This window comes from Pristiophorus japonicus, chromosome 2, assembly GCF_044704955.1.
Source record: "Pristiophorus japonicus isolate sPriJap1 chromosome 2, sPriJap1.hap1, whole genome shotgun sequence".
NCBI classification, from domain to species: domain Eukaryota; kingdom Metazoa; phylum Chordata; class Chondrichthyes; family Pristiophoridae; genus Pristiophorus; species Pristiophorus japonicus.
Window position 1 is genome coordinate 69,869,455 of NC_091978.1, and position 18,735 is coordinate 69,888,189.

General features: G+C 46.2%; 1 protein-coding gene across 1 annotated transcript in view; it reads right to left on the reverse strand.

Annotated features, from left to right (window-relative positions):
• The window catches only part of ccbe1 (collagen and calcium binding EGF domains 1), a 461,189-nt gene that overhangs the window by 5,487 nt on the left and 436,967 nt on the right, over positions 1-18,735 (reverse strand). Inside the window, exons 7-8 of the mRNA XM_070860078.1 lie at positions 12,964-13,087; positions 5,841-5,980 (exon numbers count right to left, since the gene is read on the reverse strand). Of these exons, the coding sequence (XP_070716179.1) occupies positions 5,841-5,980; positions 12,964-13,087 (264 nt within the window). The remainder of the gene's footprint in view (positions 1-5,840; positions 5,981-12,963; positions 13,088-18,735) is intronic.

Sequence of the window (18,735 nt, forward strand, 5' to 3'; positions counted from 1 at the left end):
ACAACCCACTTTCCCACTAATCTTTGTGTCATCTGCAAATTTTGTTACACTACACTCTGTCCCCTCTTCCAGGTCATCTATGTACATTGTAAACAGTTGTGGTCCCAGCACTGATCCCTGTGGCACACCACTAACCACCGATTTCCAACCCGAAAAGGACCCATTTATCCCGACTCTCTGCTTTCTGTTCGCCAGCCAATTCTCTATCCATGCTAATACATTTCCTCTGACTCCGCGTACCTCTATCTTCTGCAGTAACCTTTTGTGTGGCACCTTATCGAATGCCTTTTGGAAATCTAAATACACCACATCCATCGGTACACCTCTATCCACCATGCTCGTTATATCCTCAAAGAATTCCAGTAAATTAGTTAAACATGATTTCTCCTTCATGAATCCATGCTGCACCTGCTTGATTGCACTATTCCTATCTAGATGTCCTGCTATTTCTTCCTTAATGATAGTTTCAAGCATTTTCCCCACTACAGATGTTAAACTAACTGGCCTATAGTTACCTGCCTTTTGTCTGACCCCTTTTTTAAACAGAAGCGTTACATTAGCTGCTTTCCAATCCGATGGTACCTCCCCAGAGTCCAGAGAATTTTGGTAGATTATAACGAATGCATCTGCTATAACTTCCGCCATCTCTTTTAATACCCTGGGATGCATTTCATCAGGACCAGGAGACTTGTCTACCTTGAGTTCCATTAGCCTATCCAGCACTACCCCCCTCGTGATAGTGATTGTCTCAAGGTCCTCCCTTCCCACCTTCCCGTGACCAGCAATTTTTGGCATGGTTTTTGTGTCTTCCACTGTGAAAACCGAAGCAAAATAATTGTTTAAGGTCTCAGCCATTTTCACATTTCCCATTATTAAATCCCCCTTCTCATCTTCTAAGGGACCAACATTTACTTTAGTCACTCTTTTCCGTTTTATATATCTGTAAAAGCTTTTACTATCTGTTTTTATGTTTTGCGCAAGTTTACCTTCGTAATCTATCTTTCCTTTCTTTATTGCTTTCTTAGTCATTCTTTGCTGTTGTTTAAAATTTTCCCAATCTTCTAGTTTCCCACTAACCTTGGCAACCTTATATGCATTGATCTTTGATTTGATACTCTCCTGTATTTCCTTGGTTATCCACGGCTGGTTATCCCTTCTCTTACCACCCTTCTTTTTCACTGGAAAAAGGTAGACAGGGAGGAGATTTGTGATGTTGATCATGGTGAGGAAGTCAATAAACACATGAGGAGATTCCAATTCAGCCAGCTCTCATGGTTATTTTTTTCTTGTGATGGGCTGGAATAAGAACTTTTGGGGGTCCTAGACATCAAGAATATTCAGGACCCAGTAGCACCACCACCACAACCCCTCCAATCCATTAAAACACAAATGTGTTCGTAAAATGCACAAGAAAATAAGAAACAGATCCAAAGGTTGTTTGTAGTTTTTCTGCATTATGTTGAGGTTTACTGGAAACTGCAGATTTGGCCAGAGCTTCTGGGCAGCCATAGCTTACCAGATTTACTGAATTATATTTCACACCTGATCATGATGGGTTTGCACTCATAAGAACATAAGAACATAAGTAATAGGAGCAGGAATAGACCATTTGGCCCCTCGAGCCTGCTCCACCATTCAATAAGATCATGGCTGATCTGACCATGGACTCAGCTCCACTTCCCTGCCCACTCAACATAACCCTTTACTCCCTTATCGCTCAAAAATCTGTCAATCTGCACCTTAAATATATTCAATAACACAGCCTCCACAGCTCTCTGTGGCAGAGAATTCAATAGATTTACAACCCTCTGAGAGAAGAAATTTCTCCTCGTCTCAGTTTTAAATGGGTGGCCCCTTATTCTAAGACTATGTCCCCTAGTTTTAGTTTCTACTATGAGTGGAAATATCATCTCTGCATCCACCTTGTCGAGCCCCCTCATTATCTTACAAGTTTCATTAAGATCACCTCTCATTTTTCTGAACTCCAATGTGTATAGGCCCAACCTACTCAACCTATCCTAATGAGTTAACCCCTTACCTCCAGAATCAACTCAGTGAACCTTTTCTGAACAGTCTCCAATGCAAGTATATCCTTCCTTAAATACAGAGACTAAAACTGTATGCAGTACTTCAGGTGTGGCATCACCAATACCCTGTACAGTTGCAGCAGGACTTCTCTATTTTTATACTCTATCCCCCTTGCAATAAAGGCCAACATTCCATTTACCTTCCTGATTACTTGTTGTACCTGCATATTAATTTGTTTGTGTTTCATGTACAAGAATCCCCAGGTCTCTCTGCACTGCAGCACTTTGCAATTTTTCTCCATTTAAATTATAATTTGCTTTTGTATTATTTCTGCCAAAGTGGATATTTTCCCACATTATACTCCAGCTGCCAAATTTTTGCCCACTCACTTAGCTTGTCTATATCCCTTTGCAGATTGTGTCCTCCTCACAATTTGCTTTCCCATCCATCTTTGTATCATCAGCAAACTTGGCTACATTACACTCGGTCCCTTCATTCAAATCGTTAATATAGTTGTAAATAGTTGAGGACCCAGCACCGATCCCTGTGGCACCCCATTAGTCACTGTTTGCCAACCGGAAAATGACCCATTTATCTCGACTCTCTGTTTTCTGTTAGTTAGCCAATCCTCTATCCATGCTAATATATTACCCCCAACCCCGTGAACCTTTGTGCAGTATCCTTTTATGTGACATCTTATCGAATGCCTTCTGGAAATCCAAATATACCACATCCACTGGTTCACCCTTATACACCATGCTCATTACATCCTCAAAGAACTTCAGCAAATTTGTCAAACATGATTTCTCGTTCATAAAGCCATGCTGACTCTGATTGATTTAATCATGCTTTTCCAAATGTCCCGCTACTGCTTCCTTAATAATGGACTCCAGCATTTTCCCAACGATAGATGTTAGGCTAACTGATTTATAGTTTCCTGCTTTTTGTCTGCCTCCTTTTTTAAATAGGGGCGATACACTTGCGGTTTTTCAATCCGCTGGGACCGCCCCAGAATCCAGGGAATTTTGGTAGATTACAACCAATGCATCCACTATCTCTGCAGCCACTTCTCTTAAGAGCCTAGGATGTAAGTCATCAGGTCCAGGGGACCTGTCGGCTTTTAGTCCCATTATTTTACCAAGTAGTATTTCATTGGTGATAGTAATTGTTCCTCCCTACCTATAGCCCCTTAATTATCCACGATTGGGATTTTTTAGTGTCTTCTACCACGAAGCCCGATACAAAATATTTGTTCAACATCTCTGCCAGTTCCGTGTTCTCCATTATTAATTCCCCAGTCTCATCCTCTAAGGGACCAATCTTTACTTTAGCCACTCTTTTCCTTTTTATGTATCTGTAAAAACTCTTACCATCTGTTTTTACATTTCGTGCTAGTTTACTTTCATAATCTATCTTCTCTCTCTTAATCATTTTTTTAGTCGTTCTCTGCTGGCTTTTAAACATTTCACAATCTTCTAGCCTCACACTAGTCTTGGCCACATTGTATGCCTTTGTTTTCAATTTCATACCCTCCATTATTTCCTTAGTTAGTCACGAGTGGTTGTCCCTTCTCTTACAGTCTTTCCTCCTCATTGGGATATATTTTTGTTGCGAGTTATGAAATATCTCCTTAAATGTCTGCAGTTGCTCATCAACAGTCCCATTCTTTAGTCTATTTTCCCATTCCACTTTAGCCAACTCTGCCCTCATACCTTTGTAGTCTCATTTATTTAAGCTTAGGACCTTGGTTTGTGAACCAACTTTCTTACCCTCCAACTGAATTTGAAATTCAACCATATCATGGTCACTCATTCCTAGAGGATCTTTTACAATGAGATAATTTATTAATCCTGTCTCATTACACAGTACTAGATCTAAGATAGCCTGCAGTTGGTTCCGAAATGTACTGTTCAAGAAAACTATCCCAGATACACTCTATGAACTGCTCCTCAATGCTACCCTGGCCAATTTGCTTTGTCCAATCAATATGAAGGTTAAAATCATCCATGATCATTGCCGTTCCTTTATTACAAGCCTCCATTATTTCTTGATTTATACTCCGTCCAACAGTGTAGCTACTGTTAGGGGGACTATAGACTATGCCCACCAGCGACATTTCCCTTTATTATTCTTTATCTCCACCCAAACTGATTCAACATCTTGATCTTCTGAGCCAATATCATTTCTCACTAACGCACTGATCGTATCCTTTATTAACAGTGCTACCCCACCTCCTTTTCCTTTCTGTCTGTCCTTCCGAATATTTAGTTCCCAGTCCTGGTCACCTTGCAACCATGTCTCTGTAATGGCTATCAGATCACACCCATTTATATCTATTTGTGCTGTCAACTCATCTATTTTGTTATGAAACTACATGCATTTAGACAAAGAACTTTTAAATTTGTTTTCTTACACTTTTTTCCTGCTTGTTTCCTCTCTCCTTCAAACTCATTTTCTACATTTTTACTTTCTAATTCCAGCTTTACTCCCCTCCCTACTGAATCTAAGCTCAGGTTCCCATGCACCTGCCAAGCTAGTTTAAACTCTCCCAACAGCACCAGCAAACCCCCCGCCCCCCCGAGAGGATATTTCTCCCGGCTCTGTTGAGATGCAACCTGTCTGGCTTGTGCAGGTCCCACCTCCCCGAGAAGCGGTCCCGATGCCTCAGGAAACTAAAGCCCTCCCTCCTGCATCACCTCTCCACGCATTCATCTGCTCTATTCTCCTATTTCTGCACTCACTAGCTCGTGCCACCGGGAGAAATCCAGAGATTACTACCTTTGAGGTCCTGCTTCTTAATCTCTCTCCTAGCTCCCTAGACTCTGCCTGTAGGACCTCATCCCTCTTTCTACGTATGTCATTGGTCCCGATATGGACCACGATCTCTAGCTGTTCATCCTCTCCCCCCAGAATGCCCTGCAGCCGCTTGGTGACATCCTTGACCCTGGCACCAGGGAGGCAACATACCATCCTGGAGTCACGTCTGCTGCCGCAGAAACACCTGTCTGTTCCCCTGACTATTGAATCCTCTACAACTATAGCTCTTCCATTCTTCTTCCTCCCCCCCGTGCCACTGAGCCACCCATGGTGCCTTGGTCTTGGCTCTGGCTGCACTCCCCAGAGGCACTGTCGCCCCCCCCCCCCCCCACCAGTACTCAGAAGAGAATACTGGTTGTAGAGTGAAATGGACTCAGGAGACTCCTGCACTACCTGCCTTGTCCTCCTCTTCTTTCTTGTGGTCACCCACTCCCTCTCTGCCTCCACACTCTTAAGCTGCAGGGTGACCACCTCTAGAAATGTGCTAACCACGTAGCTCTCAGTCTCACAGATGCACCGCAGTGACTCCAGCCGCTGCTCAAGCTCCAAAACGCAGAGCCCCAAAACTCAGAACCTCTGGATTGTTAATCAAGTTGCATATCCCCACACCACCCAACAGCTGTTCATTTCTAATTGATTGATTTTATATTAAAATTGGTAAACAAAAATACAATACAAAAACTTGGTGATCTAATAGAAACAGTAAATAAGACATGGAGCTTTTGACATTATTTTAACAGTGTCACAGATAGTTTGCCGATGTGAAAAACTCATAGGGTGTAACCTTCGACTTTAGCGGGGTCAAATAACTGCCTGTATCATATTTGGCCACCCATTATACACTCCGCCTGATTTTCTTGTTCAATGGTACCAATTTTTCGCTCCCGCATAAGTTGAAAGTTACCTCAATAGTATTGGACATGCTTTGTTAGTTGTTAGCTAATTACGTGCAACATTTCAGGAGAACAATCGCGTTTCTGAAAACAGATACTGACCACTGCCCCTCTTCTTCCTTGTTTAATGTGAGATATGTCAGGTGAAGGGCCAATAGGTCCCATCAATCCTCTGGGTCCTGGTAGCCCTGGGGTTCCTGATTGTCCCTTTGGTCCAGAGCTTCCTTTAGGACCAGGCAGACCTGCACAGTATCAGATAAAGCAATGATAAAATTGTATGAATAATATTTCAAGAATATGCTGTTAAAGGTAGTAGACATTCAAAAGGGAACAAAAATATGCCGAGTTTTATTTTTCCATGGGGTGCCACGTGCAGAACTGTGTGCTGTTCCTGCCTCCTATAGGAAGGATATTATTGCGCTTGAGAGGGTAGATGATAGCAACAAAGATGATGATGTTTTTGGGGAATTTACCATTGGCAATTGTCACTCATGGCAATTCAGTTAGTAGTTGGGTGTAGAGGGCAAAGTAGTGGTAATGTCTTGAGTGAAGATCAGAAGTGTTAATATAATGGCTGAGACAGCAGTAGCACATATGACAATCTCACACAAATCAGAGCTAGTAGGCACATTGAACTCTATTATATATTAAAAACCGTGAAAAGTCTCATGATTCCAAAGATACTGTGGCTGTAGGTGGTGTTTTGAATGTAATGATGGGTGACTAATTGAGAATAGCAGAGTAGTACCTAACGTTACGTGACACATATCAACCAACCCTCAGAAAGTGCAACGTATCCTGTTAAAGAAATAATTGCAGCTGGTGCTGCCTAAGATATGTGCAAGTCAAAAAAACAATGTTTCGAAGTAGCAAAGCAATCAATAAACGTTTGCTCAAATCAATGAAAATCGGGTGGGTTCTATAATGGATGGATGATCCATTCGGCCTGATTACTGTCCAGTCAGTGAAGACAAAAAGCTTGCAAGGACTGTCATGGCATTTGAAAAAGATTGCATGCCAACCTCCCACCTCTGATTGAGTAAAAATCACAGCCAGGCTCCTAAAGCAGAAATCCTCTTCCATTGGGCAAAAATACCCCATTCACAGAATGCAGTTAATCCGACCCACACCAAGCAGAAAATTCTGCCTTCCACTCCCAATGACAATGAACCCACCCGCCAGTGAATAAAAATCACGGCCAAACCACACAGAGCAGAGAACCCCCTATAGTTAAAACGTATCCACTGTGACCACTGATTGTCCCCCGCCACCCACTTTACAAATATTGTGACCAGTCATGCCATCCCCATGGAGCAGATATCACTCACATCCCCACCCTCTCCACCTGAGAGAGGGCTTTGGAAGGTTCTCACGAGAGAGACGTGGGTAGCCCAGGACAGGGCAGGCCTAAACTCTCCTGCTCCTCCTAGCCTCACAAGGAAAGTAAAAAAACTTACCATAAAATGCCTCTTCTGATCCCTTTTATTTCAGTGTATCATCATGCTAAAGAGTGGTGTGTTTTTTAAACAGATTATGATACAGCCATAAATGTCCTTGTTGTGTATTTGTAAAGCAGGCAAGCCCATGTTCTGCCACCAGGGAGCGCATCCCCTGAAGTCCCAAGGGATCCCAGCATCCCTTGGGAGCACTGTATATAAGCCAGCCCCTAAGGCCTGTTCCTCACTCTGGAGTGTCTTAACAAAGACTGAGGTCACTGTTACTTTAACCTCCCTGTGTGCAGTCTCATCTGTGTTAGGAACACAATCACTGGCGACGAGGATATGAATCCAACGCATAGATGCAGCAAACTGTGGGCATCCTGGAGAAGTTCTCGGAGGGTGAGGACTGGGAAGCCTATGTTGAACGGCTAGTAAAGTGCTTTGTAGCCAACGAACTGGACGGAGAAGGAAGCGCTGCAAAAAGGAGAGCGGTCCTCCTCACGGTCTGCGGGGCACCGACCGATAGCCTCGTGAAGAATCTTCTGGCTCCGGTGAAACCCACAGATAAGTCGTATGAGGAGCTGTGTACACTGGTTCAGGAGCATCTTAACCTGAGGGAGAGCATGCTGATGATGAGGTATCGGTTCTACATGTGCCAGCGATCTGAAGGTCAGGAAACGCCGAGCTACGTCGCCGAGCTAAGGCGACTTTCAGGACAATATGAGTTTGATGACTACCTGGAGCAAATGCTCAGAGACTTTTTTGTACTGGGGATTGGCCACGAGATCATCCTACGAAAACTTTTGACTGCAGAGACACCGACCCTCAGTAAAGCCATTGCGGTAGCACAGATGTTTATGTCCACCAGTGATAACACCAAACAAATCCCTCAGCACTCAAGTGCTAGCAATGTTCATAAATTAACTGGAACTGTGTTTGCAAGCAGAAATGTACAGGGCAGAAACCACGAGTCTGCAACTGCCAGCAGGCCTCAGGTGACCCAGATGACTCTGAGTCCGCAAAAAAAGGATGAATGCAAGGCAATTCACACCTTGTTGGCATTGTGGAGGCTTCCATTCAGCCTATTCATGTCGCTTCAAAGAGTATGTTTGCAAGAGCTGTGGAACAATGGGGCACCTCCAACGAGCTTGCATGACGAGCTGCAAGCTCTGCAAAACCTGCTAACCACCATGTGGCAGAGGAAGATTGGTCCATGGTGGATCAAAGCAATTTCAGAGAGAGGAGGCAGATGCTGAAGTACACGGGGTGCACAAATTTTCGACGAAATGACCACCTATAATGCAAAATGTAAAATTGAATGGTTTACCCATAGCCATGGAACTGGACACTGGCGCTAGCCAATCCATCATGAGTAAAAAGATGCTTGAGAGACTGTGGTACAATAAGGCACTCAGACCAGCCCTGAGCCCCATCCACATGAAACTGAGAACATATACCAAAGAGCTTATCGCTGTCCTGGGCAGCGCCATGGTCAAGGTCACCTACGAGGGCACGGTGCATGAACTGGCACTCTGGATTGTCCCGGGCGATGGCCCCACACTGCTTGGAAGGAGCTGGCTGGGCGAAATCTGCTGGAACTGGGATGACATCCGAGTGCTATCACATGGCGATGGGGCCTCATGTACCCAGGTTCTTAACAAATTTCCTTCCCTTTTTCAGCCAGGCATTGGAAACTTTTCCGGGGCGAAGGTGCGGATCCACTTGGTCCCAGAGGTTCGACCCATTCACCACAAGGCGCAAGCGGTACCTCACATGGTGAGGGAGAGAGTGGAAATTGAGCTGGACAGGCTGCAACGCGAGGGCATCATCTCCCCAGTGGAATTCAGCGAGTGGGCCAGCCCAATTGTTCCAGTACTCAAAAGTGATGGCACGGTCAGGATTTGCGGCGATTATAAAGTAACTATTAATCGTTTCTAGCTACATGACCAATACCCGCTACCTAAGGCAGACGACCTATTTGCGATGCTGGCAGGAGGCAAGACATTCACCAAGCTCGGCCTGACTTTGGCCTACATGACGCAGGAGATGGAGGAGTCTTCGAAGGGTCTCAACACGCACAAGGACTGTTCATCTACAACAGATGCCTGTTTGGAATTCGGTCGGCTGCAGCGATCTTCCAGAGAAACATGGAGAGCCTACTCAAGTCGGTACCACGCACGGTGGTTTTTCAGGACGACATATTGGTCATGGGTCAGGACACTGTCAAGCACCTACAAAACCTGGAGGAGGTGCTCCTGCGACTGGATCACGTAGGGCTGCAGCTGAAGAGGTCGAAATGCATCTTCATGGCAACAGAAGTGGAGTTTTGGGTGAGAATGATCGCGGCGGATGGCATTCGGCCCACAGATGCCAAGACAGAGGCTATCAGGAACGCGCCCATAGAACGTCACGGAGCTGCGGTCGTTCCTGGGACTCCTCAACTATTTTGGTAACTTCCTACTGGGGTCAAGCACCCTCTTAGAGCCCCTACATGTGTTATTGCGTAAAGGTGAGAACTGGGTATGGGGAAAAAATACAAGTAATTGCTTTTGAGAAAGCCAGAAACATTTTATGCTCCAACAAGCTGCTTGTATTGTATAACTAGTGTAAAAGACTTGTGCTAGCATGTGATGCATCATCGTACAGAGTCAGGTGTGTATTACAACAAGGTAAAGTTGCAACTTGTCGCCTATGCCTCCAGGAGCTTCTCTAAGGCCAAGAGGGCCTACAGCATGATTGAAAAAAGGCATCAGCATGTGTGTTCGGGGTAAAGAAAATGCATCAGCATCTGTTTGGCCTCAAATTTGAGCTGGAAACCGATCACAAGCCCCTCATATCCCTGTTCTCTGAAAACAAGGGGATAAATACTAATGCCTCGGCCCGCATACAAAGGTGGGCACTCACGCTAGCAGCGTATAACTATACCATTTGCTATAGGCCAGGCACCGAGAACTGTGCGGATGCTCTGTCGGCTACTATTGCCCACCACGGGGGTAGAAATGGCACAGCCTGCAAACTTGTCGATGGTGGCACAGCCCGTAGACTTGTTGATGGTCATGGAAGCATTTGAAAATGATAAATCACCTGCCAAGATCCTCTGCTGTCCCTAGTAAAAAACTGTGTACTGCATGGAAGCTGGGCCAGCATCCCCGATGAAATGCAAGAGCTAATCAAGCCGTTCCAGCGGCGAAAGCACGAGCTGTCCATTCAGGCAGACTGCCTGTTGTGGGGTCACCGCATAGTGCTACCCAAAAAGGGCAGGGAGACTTTCATCTTGGATCTCCACAGCACACACCTGGGTATCGTAATGATGAAAGCGATAGCCAGATCCCATGTATGGTGGCCCGGTATTAACTCTGACTTGGAGTCCTGTGTGTGGCAATGCAGCGTGTGTGCTCAGTTGAGCAACGCGCCCAGAGAGGCACCACTAAATTTGTCGTCCTGGCCCTCCAGACCATGGTCAGGGATCCATGTCGACTATGCGGGCCCGTTTCTTGGTAAAATGTTCCTGGTGGTGGTGGACGCTTTTTCAAAATGGATTGAATGTGAAATAATGTCGGGAAGCAGCGCCACCGCCACCATTGAAAGCCTGAGGGCCATGTTTGCCACACTTGGCCTGCCGTACATACTGGTCAGTGACAACGGTCCATGTTTCACCAGTGCCGAATTTAAAGAATTCATGACCCGCAATCGGATCAAACATGTCACCTCGGCCCAGTTTAAACCAGCCTCCAATGGGCAGGCAGAGCGGGCAGTACAAATCACCAAACAGAGCCTTAAATGAGTCACAGATGGCTCACTCCAAACCCGCCTGTCCCGAATACTGCTCAGCTACCGCACGAGAGCCCACTCTCTCACAGGGGCGCCCCGGCTGAGCTACTCATGAAAAGGACACTTGAAACCAGACTCTCGCTGGTTCACCCCAACCTGCATGATCAGGTAGAGAGCAGGCGGCAGCAACAAAATGTAAACGATGGTCGCGCCACTGTGTCACGGGAAATTGATCTGAATGATCCTGTGTATGTGCTAAACTATGGACATGGTCCCAAGTGAATCGCGGGCATGGTGATAGCTAAAGAAGGGAATAGGGTGTTTGGAATCAAAACTAGGCAATGGACAAATTTGCAGAAAGCACCTGGACCAAACGAGGCTGCGGTTCACAGACTGCCCTGAACAACCCACAGCAGACACCACCTTTTTCGAACCCACAACACACACCCAAAGGATCAACGACACCACCCCGGACCAGGAAATCGAACCCATCACGCCCAACATCCCAGCAAGCCCAGGCTCACCCAGCAGCGCTGCAGGGTGATCAACACGCCAGCCCAGCGAGGGCACAGCCAACACACCAGAACAGACATTTGTACCGAGGCGGTCCACCAGGGAAAGAAAGGCTCCCGACCGCCTCACCTTGTAAATAGTTTTCACTTTGACTTTGGGGGGGGGGAGTGATGTTGTGTATCTGTAAAGTATGCACTCCCATGTTCCACCACCAGGGAGTGCATCCCCTGAAGTTCCAAGGGATCCCAGCATCCCTTGGGAGCACTGTATATAAGCCGACCCCTAAGGCCTGTTCCTCACTCTGGAGTGTTTTAACAAAGACTGAGGTCACTGTTACTTTAACCTCCCTGTGTGCAGTCTTATCTGTGTTAGGAACACAATAGTCCTACTTGTAGATCTTTGTAGCTTAAAATTGGCACATATGATCATATGATTACATAAGGGCATTGAAATTTGGTTACGCCCCATTTGCGGGGGGTAACCGAGTCGGGGCGAGACTTCCTGCACCCGGCGTGGAAGTCCTGCCCGGCTGCAAAATTTGGGTTACCGCCTCTCACAGGAAGTGGAGCGTAATGTATCGCGCTTCCTATACTGTTGGGCGGTATCCGGACCATTACGCGGGTGGGATCAGCAGCGCTATGCAGCTTATCCACATAGCTCTGATGCGTTTAAACGCCCCTCCCCTTCTGTTAAAGGGGAGGACCAATCCGAATTCTGCAAGCCCTTTGATGGCCTCCACTGGGCCATGGCCGCAGCCCGACACCCAAACATAATGTCGGGCTGCATGATCGCGGCCCGGTCCATGCAACATCGATGGAGCATTGGCCGACCTGTAAGTCGGCAGAAGAAAGAAATGCCGGCAGCGGTGCATCGCACCTCCCCTTTAACTTCCATCCCGTGAACAGAAGTCATTGGGCGCTAGGTCATTTCTGCTGCGGGGCGGAAAGAGGTCACCACGGGCGCAAAGTGGTCGGCACTCATGGTGATGATGTCACCCCCGGAGGCAAGGTGGCCCGGAGCACCACTAGCGGGGTGTGGGACTACCGTGTTTGCGCCTCCACTAACTCTCGCGCAAATTAGGGGTAGCCGGTAGTGCTCTCTCCCCTGGCGAAAACAGTTTCACGTCTCGTTAGCGTCCCCGGAGGTGCTAACGCGAGGCGCAGAACAGCACAATTTTGGCGCCAAGGAATTTTAGGGACAAGGAAAGGCCATTAGGCCCAATCGGCCTGTTCCTACTTCAGTGATCAACCTTACCTTATGTTCATAAACCCTTTCGCTCACCAGAAATATGTCTAATTGATATTTATACTGACTCTTTCAATAGCCTTCTCTGGTAATTTATTGCACACCTGTATTACCCTTTGAATAAAATAGTGTTGGATGACTAACTTTCTTACTTCATACTTCCCAATTTTTAACTTGTTTATTTCTGTTATTTGAACTCTTCATCATGTTGAAGTGCAGGTTGTAATGTTGAAGGAACCGTGAAGGTTGTTTCTTACCTGAAGGCCCTGAAGGCCCAGGCTGTCCAATGAGTCCTGAATTGTAACTGTTTGATGCAAATAACTTTTCACTGTTTGATCTTTGCTTACTAATATCAGCAACATTGCTGGGCAGTAAAGTTATCTGAAAAAATATAAAATTCAAGGTTACTTTAATCAGTAAATGAATCAGCTATTCATCTTGTATTCAAACAGATGTTATGATTTAATAACTGGCTTTGAACATAAAGAAATAGTTTCTTTCCAGTTTCCTCTTCCTCTTTCTTCACTGAGAAATGGCTGCAATGGAGCCAGTACCTCATTCAATAGGCTATTATTCATGTGTGAAGTACATAACGGTAGGCTATACTGGCCTACCCCTTACCCTAAGATTATGTCCCCTGGTTCTGGACTTCTCCAACATCGGGAACATTCTTCCCGCATCTCACCTGTCCAATCCCGTCAGAATCTTACACGTTTCTATGAGATCCCCTCTCATCCTTGTAAACTCCAGTGTATAAAGGCCCAGTTGATCCAGTCTCTCCTCATATGTCAGTCCAGCTATCCCTGGAATCAGTCTGGTGAACCTTCGCTGCACTGCCTCAATAGCAAGAACGTTCTTCCTCAGATTGGAGACCAAAACTGAACATAATATTCCAGGTGAGGCCTCACCAAGGCCCTGTACAATTGCAGTAAGACCTCCCTGCTCTTATACTCAAATCCCCTAGCTATGAAGGCCAACATACCATTTGCCTTCTTCACCGCCTGCTGTACCTGCATGCCACCTTTCGACGACTGATGAACCATGACACCCAGGTCTCGTTGCACCTCCCCTTTTCCTAATCTGCCGTCATTCAGATAATATTCTGCCTTCGTGTTTTTGCCCCCAAAGTGGATAACCTCACATTTATCCACATTATACTGCATCTGCCATGCATTTGCCCACTCACCTAACCTGTCCAAGTCACCCTGCAGCCTCTTAGCATCCTCCTCACAGCTCACACCGCCACCCAGTTTCGTGTCATCTGCAAATTTGGAGATATTGCACTCAATTCCTTCATCCAAATCATTAATGTATATTGTAAATAGCTGGGGTCCCAGCACTGAACCCTGCGGCACTGCCTCCCATTCCGAAAAGGACCCATTTATCCTGATTCTCTGCTTCCTGTCTGCCAACCAATTCTCTATCCATGTCAGTACTTTACCCCCAATACCACGTGCTTTGATATTGCACACCAATCTCTTATGAGGTAGCTTGTCAAAGGCCTTTTGAAAGTCCAAATACACCACATCCACTGGTTCTCCCTTGTCCACTCTACGAGTTACATCCTCAAAAAATTCCAGAAGATTGGTCAAGCATGATTTCCCTTTCATAAATCCATGCTGACTTGGATCGATCCTGTCACTGCTTTCCAAATGCGCTGCTATTTCAATCCTTAATAATTGATTCCAACATTTTCCCCACTACTGATGTCAGGCTAACAGGTCTATAATTACCCGTTTTCTCTCTCCCTCCTTTTTTTAAAAGTGGTGTTACATTAGCTACCCTCCAGTCCATAGGAACTGATCCAGAGTTGATAGACTGTTGGAAAATGATCACCAATGCATCCAATGCATTTCTAGGGCCACTTCCTTACGTACTCTGGGATGCAGACAATCAGGCCCCGGGGATTTATCGGCCTTCAATCCCATCAATTTCCCCAACACAATTTCCCGCCTAATAAGGATATCCTTCAGTTCCTCCTTCTCACTAGACCCTCGGTCCCCTAGTACATCCGGAAGGTTATTTGTGTCTTCTTTCGTAAAGATAGAACCGAACTATTTGTTCAATTGGTCTGCCATTTCTTTGTTCCCCATTATAAATTCACGTGAGTCCGACTGCAAGGGACCTACGTTTGTCTTCACTAATCATTTTCTCTTCACATATCTATAGAAGCTTTTGCAGCCAGTTTTTATGTTCCTGGCAAGCTTCCTCTCGTACCCTATTTTCCCCCTCCTAATTAAACCCTTTGTCCTCCTCTGCTGAATTCTAAATTTCTCCCAGTCCTCAGGATTGCTGCGTTTTCTGGTCAATTTATATGCCTCTTCCTTGGGTCTAACACTATCCTTAATTTCCCTTGTTAGCCACGGTTGAGCCACCTTCCCTGTTTTATTTTCACTCCAGACAGGGATGAACAATTGTTGAAGTTCATCCATGTGATCTATTCTAGCCAATTCACGCCTCATGCTGTCGAAGTTAGCTTTCCTTAAGTTCAGGACCCTAGTTTCTGAATTAACTGTGTCACTCTCCATCTTAATAAAGAATTCTACCATATTATGGTCACTCTTCCCTAAGGGGCCTCGCACAACAAGATTGCTAATTAGTCCCTTCTCATTACACATCACCCAGTCTAGGATGACCAGCTCTCTAGTTGGTTCCTCGATATATTGGTCAAGAAAACCATCCCTAATACACTTCAGGAAATCCTCCTTCACCACATTGCTACCAGTTTGGTTAGCCCATTCTATATGTAAATTAAAGTCGCCCATGATAACTGCTGTACCTTTATTGCACACATCCCTTATTTCTTGTTTGATGCTGTCCCCAACCTCACTACTACTGTTTGGTGGTCTGTACACAACTCCCACCAGCGTTTTCTGCCCTTTGGTATTCCGTAGCTCCACCCATACCGATTCCACGTCATCCAAGCCAATGTCCTTCCTTACTATTGCATTAATTTCCTCTTTAACCAGCAATGCCACCCCGCCTCCTTTTCCTTTCTGTCTATCCTTCCTAAATGCTGAATACCTCTGGATGTTGAGTTCCTAGCCTTGGTCACCCTGGAGCCATGTCTCTGTGATGCCAATTACATCATATCCATAAACTGCTATCTGCGCAATTAATTCGTCCACCTTATTCCGAATACTCCTTGCATTGAGGCGCAGAGCCTTCAGGCTTGTCTTTTTCACACACTTTGCCCCTTTAGAATTTTGCTGTAATGTGGCCCTTTTTGTTTTTTGCCTTGGATTTCTCTGCACTCCACTTTTACTATTCTCCTTTCTATCTTTGGCCTGTGTCCTCCTTTTATTTCCCTCTGCCTCCCTGCATAGGTTCCCATCCCCCTGCCATATTAGTTTAGCTTCTCCCCAACAGTACTAGCAAACACTCCCCCTAGAACATTGGTTCCGGTCCTGCCCAGGTGCAGACCGTCCGGTTTGTACTGGTCCCACCTGCCCCAGAACTGGTTCCAATGCCCCAGGAATTTGAATCCCTCCCTTCTGCACCACTCCTCAAGCTACGTATTCATCTGAGCTATCCTGCGATTCCTACTCTGACTCGCACATGGCACTGGTAGCAAACCTGAGATTACTACTTTTGAGGTTCTACTTTTTAATTTAGCTTCTAGCTCCCTAAATTCGTCTCGTAGGACTCATCCCAATTTTACCTATATCGTTGGTACCTATATGCACCACGACAACTGGCTGTTCTCCCTCCCTTTTCAGAATGTCCTGCACTCGTTCCGAGACATCCTTGACTCTTGCACCAGGGAGGCAACATACCATCCTGGAGTCTCGGTTGCGGCCGCAGAAACGCTTATCTATTCCCCTTACAATTGAATCCCCTATCACTATCGCTCTCCCACTCTTTTTCCTGCCCTCCTGTGCAGCAGAGTCATCCATGGTGCCATAAACTTGGCTGCTGCTGCCTTCCCCTGATGAGTCATCCCCCTCAGCAGTACCCAAAGCGGTGTGTCTGTTTTGCAGGGGGATGACCGCAGCTCCAGTGCCGCAATGTGGTCGGTCAGGATCTGCAGGCGGATGCACTTCCCGCACATGTAGTGACACCAGAAGCGTCCCTGAGTTCCCTCATAGTACAGGAGGAGCATAACATGTGTCCGAGCTCTCCTGCCATGACTTAACCCTTAAATTAACTTAAATTGGCAACAACAATGTTAAAAGGTTACTTACTGATAAAGAAAGAAAAATAAAAACTACTTACCAATCACCAGCCAATCATTACTGCCTTGGCTGTGACGTCACCTTTCGATTTCTGTCTACTTCTTTTTTGCCTTCTCCCTGTAGCTGCACACGCATGCCTCTCCGACGCATCTCCTGAGCCTCTCCGATTCACCACGAACTCCTGATGACTCACGGATGCTGGGCCTTTTTATAGGCCTCTTCACGCACCTCCCGAGCCTCTCGCCAACTCACCATGAACTCCCGACGACTCACGGACGCTGGGCCTTTTTATAGGCCTCTCCACGCACCTCCCGAGCCTCTCGCCGACTCACCACGAACTCCCGACGACTTATGGGCGCTAGGCCTTTTTTTGATACGTCCTTACTATACAGTATAAATGCACACGAGGCCCATGCTTGAGAGAAGGTCAGTCTGTGACCTGTCCTTTATTCCTTAGCACTCAAGTGATGAAAGTGGGTGGAGCTTCCCCTTTTATGCCTGAAGGTCCAGGTTAGGAGTGTCTCCCACAAGTTCACCACCTAGTGGTCATTGTTCTCACAGTGTACAACTTAGGTCAGATTATACATGGGTTACAATGCTGGTTGAATACATGACATTTTTATAGGCCTCTCCACGCACCTCCCGAGCCTCTCGCCGACTCACCATGAACTCCCGACGACTCACTTAACGTCCATTTTGCTGCTGAAATGATGTATAACGCCCATATATTGCCCATTTAGCCACAAAATGGAAACTGATGGGCATTTTTCGGAAACTTATTGCCAAGTGCTACTTTACCCATGTGCGTAACGGCAGGAAAAATAATACCGCCCGCCCACTTTTTTGGGCGGAATCATCAGAATGGGTGAAATCAACGGCCATAATATTGCCCAGTGTTACTTTCCACACGAAATTAACACCGAGATTCAATAATACCGCCCGCCTACTTTTTTTGTCGTAAAGATCATATTTGCCAAAACTAGCGGCTATAAGATTGCCCAGCGTCACTTTCCCCACCTCGCACACATATCACCCACAATATCGCTCGCTCAAAAAAACACCCAGAATAAGTGGAACTACCGGAACTAATCACAGCGTTATGGTCGCCATATTCTACATCACATGTCAAATCCTTTAAATGGCTGCTGTGCTTCAACCTCGGGGGAGTTCGGATGTACTCTGGAGGTCATTGGTGTTGATGTGAACATCTGTAGAAACATCTTGACCATACTGTGACCGATTGGAATTTAATAGGTGTCTTCGTCGGGACATTCATTGTTTGTGACCAAGTGGTGGAGAACAGAGAGCTATTGCAATGGGGCCTGTCCTTTCTCACCCGCTCTTGATAACCAATTACATGCTGCAGACTCGAGATGGCCGAAGGTACACTCCACAGCATTATGTGTCCAATGTAAGACATGCCAGACTGATGAGGAGGACCAGACGTTACACCCCCTGCAAGTACAGGGAGGAGTGGTCTTACCTCGACTTGCCTGACACCACCTGCCTTTGGAGACTGTGCTTTATTCCACAAAGAGGTTATCACTGAGGTATGCCAACTCATAATGAGAGATCTGCAGCCTGCCAGCACCATCAGTACTGCACTGTCTGTCGAGGTCAAAGTCACTGCGGCACTGTCATTCTACGCGTCGGGTTCTTTACAGGCCTCAGCTGGCGACATTTGCGGTTTGTCTCAGCACGCCACATATTGCTGCATTAGACAGGTCACTGAAGCCCTGTATGCATGCAGGAAGCACTTGATCAGCTTCCCTATGACCAGGGAGGCACAGAGTGAGAGGCTCTAGGATTCTCCAGAATTGCAAACTTCCCCAAGGTGCAGGAAGCAATAGACTA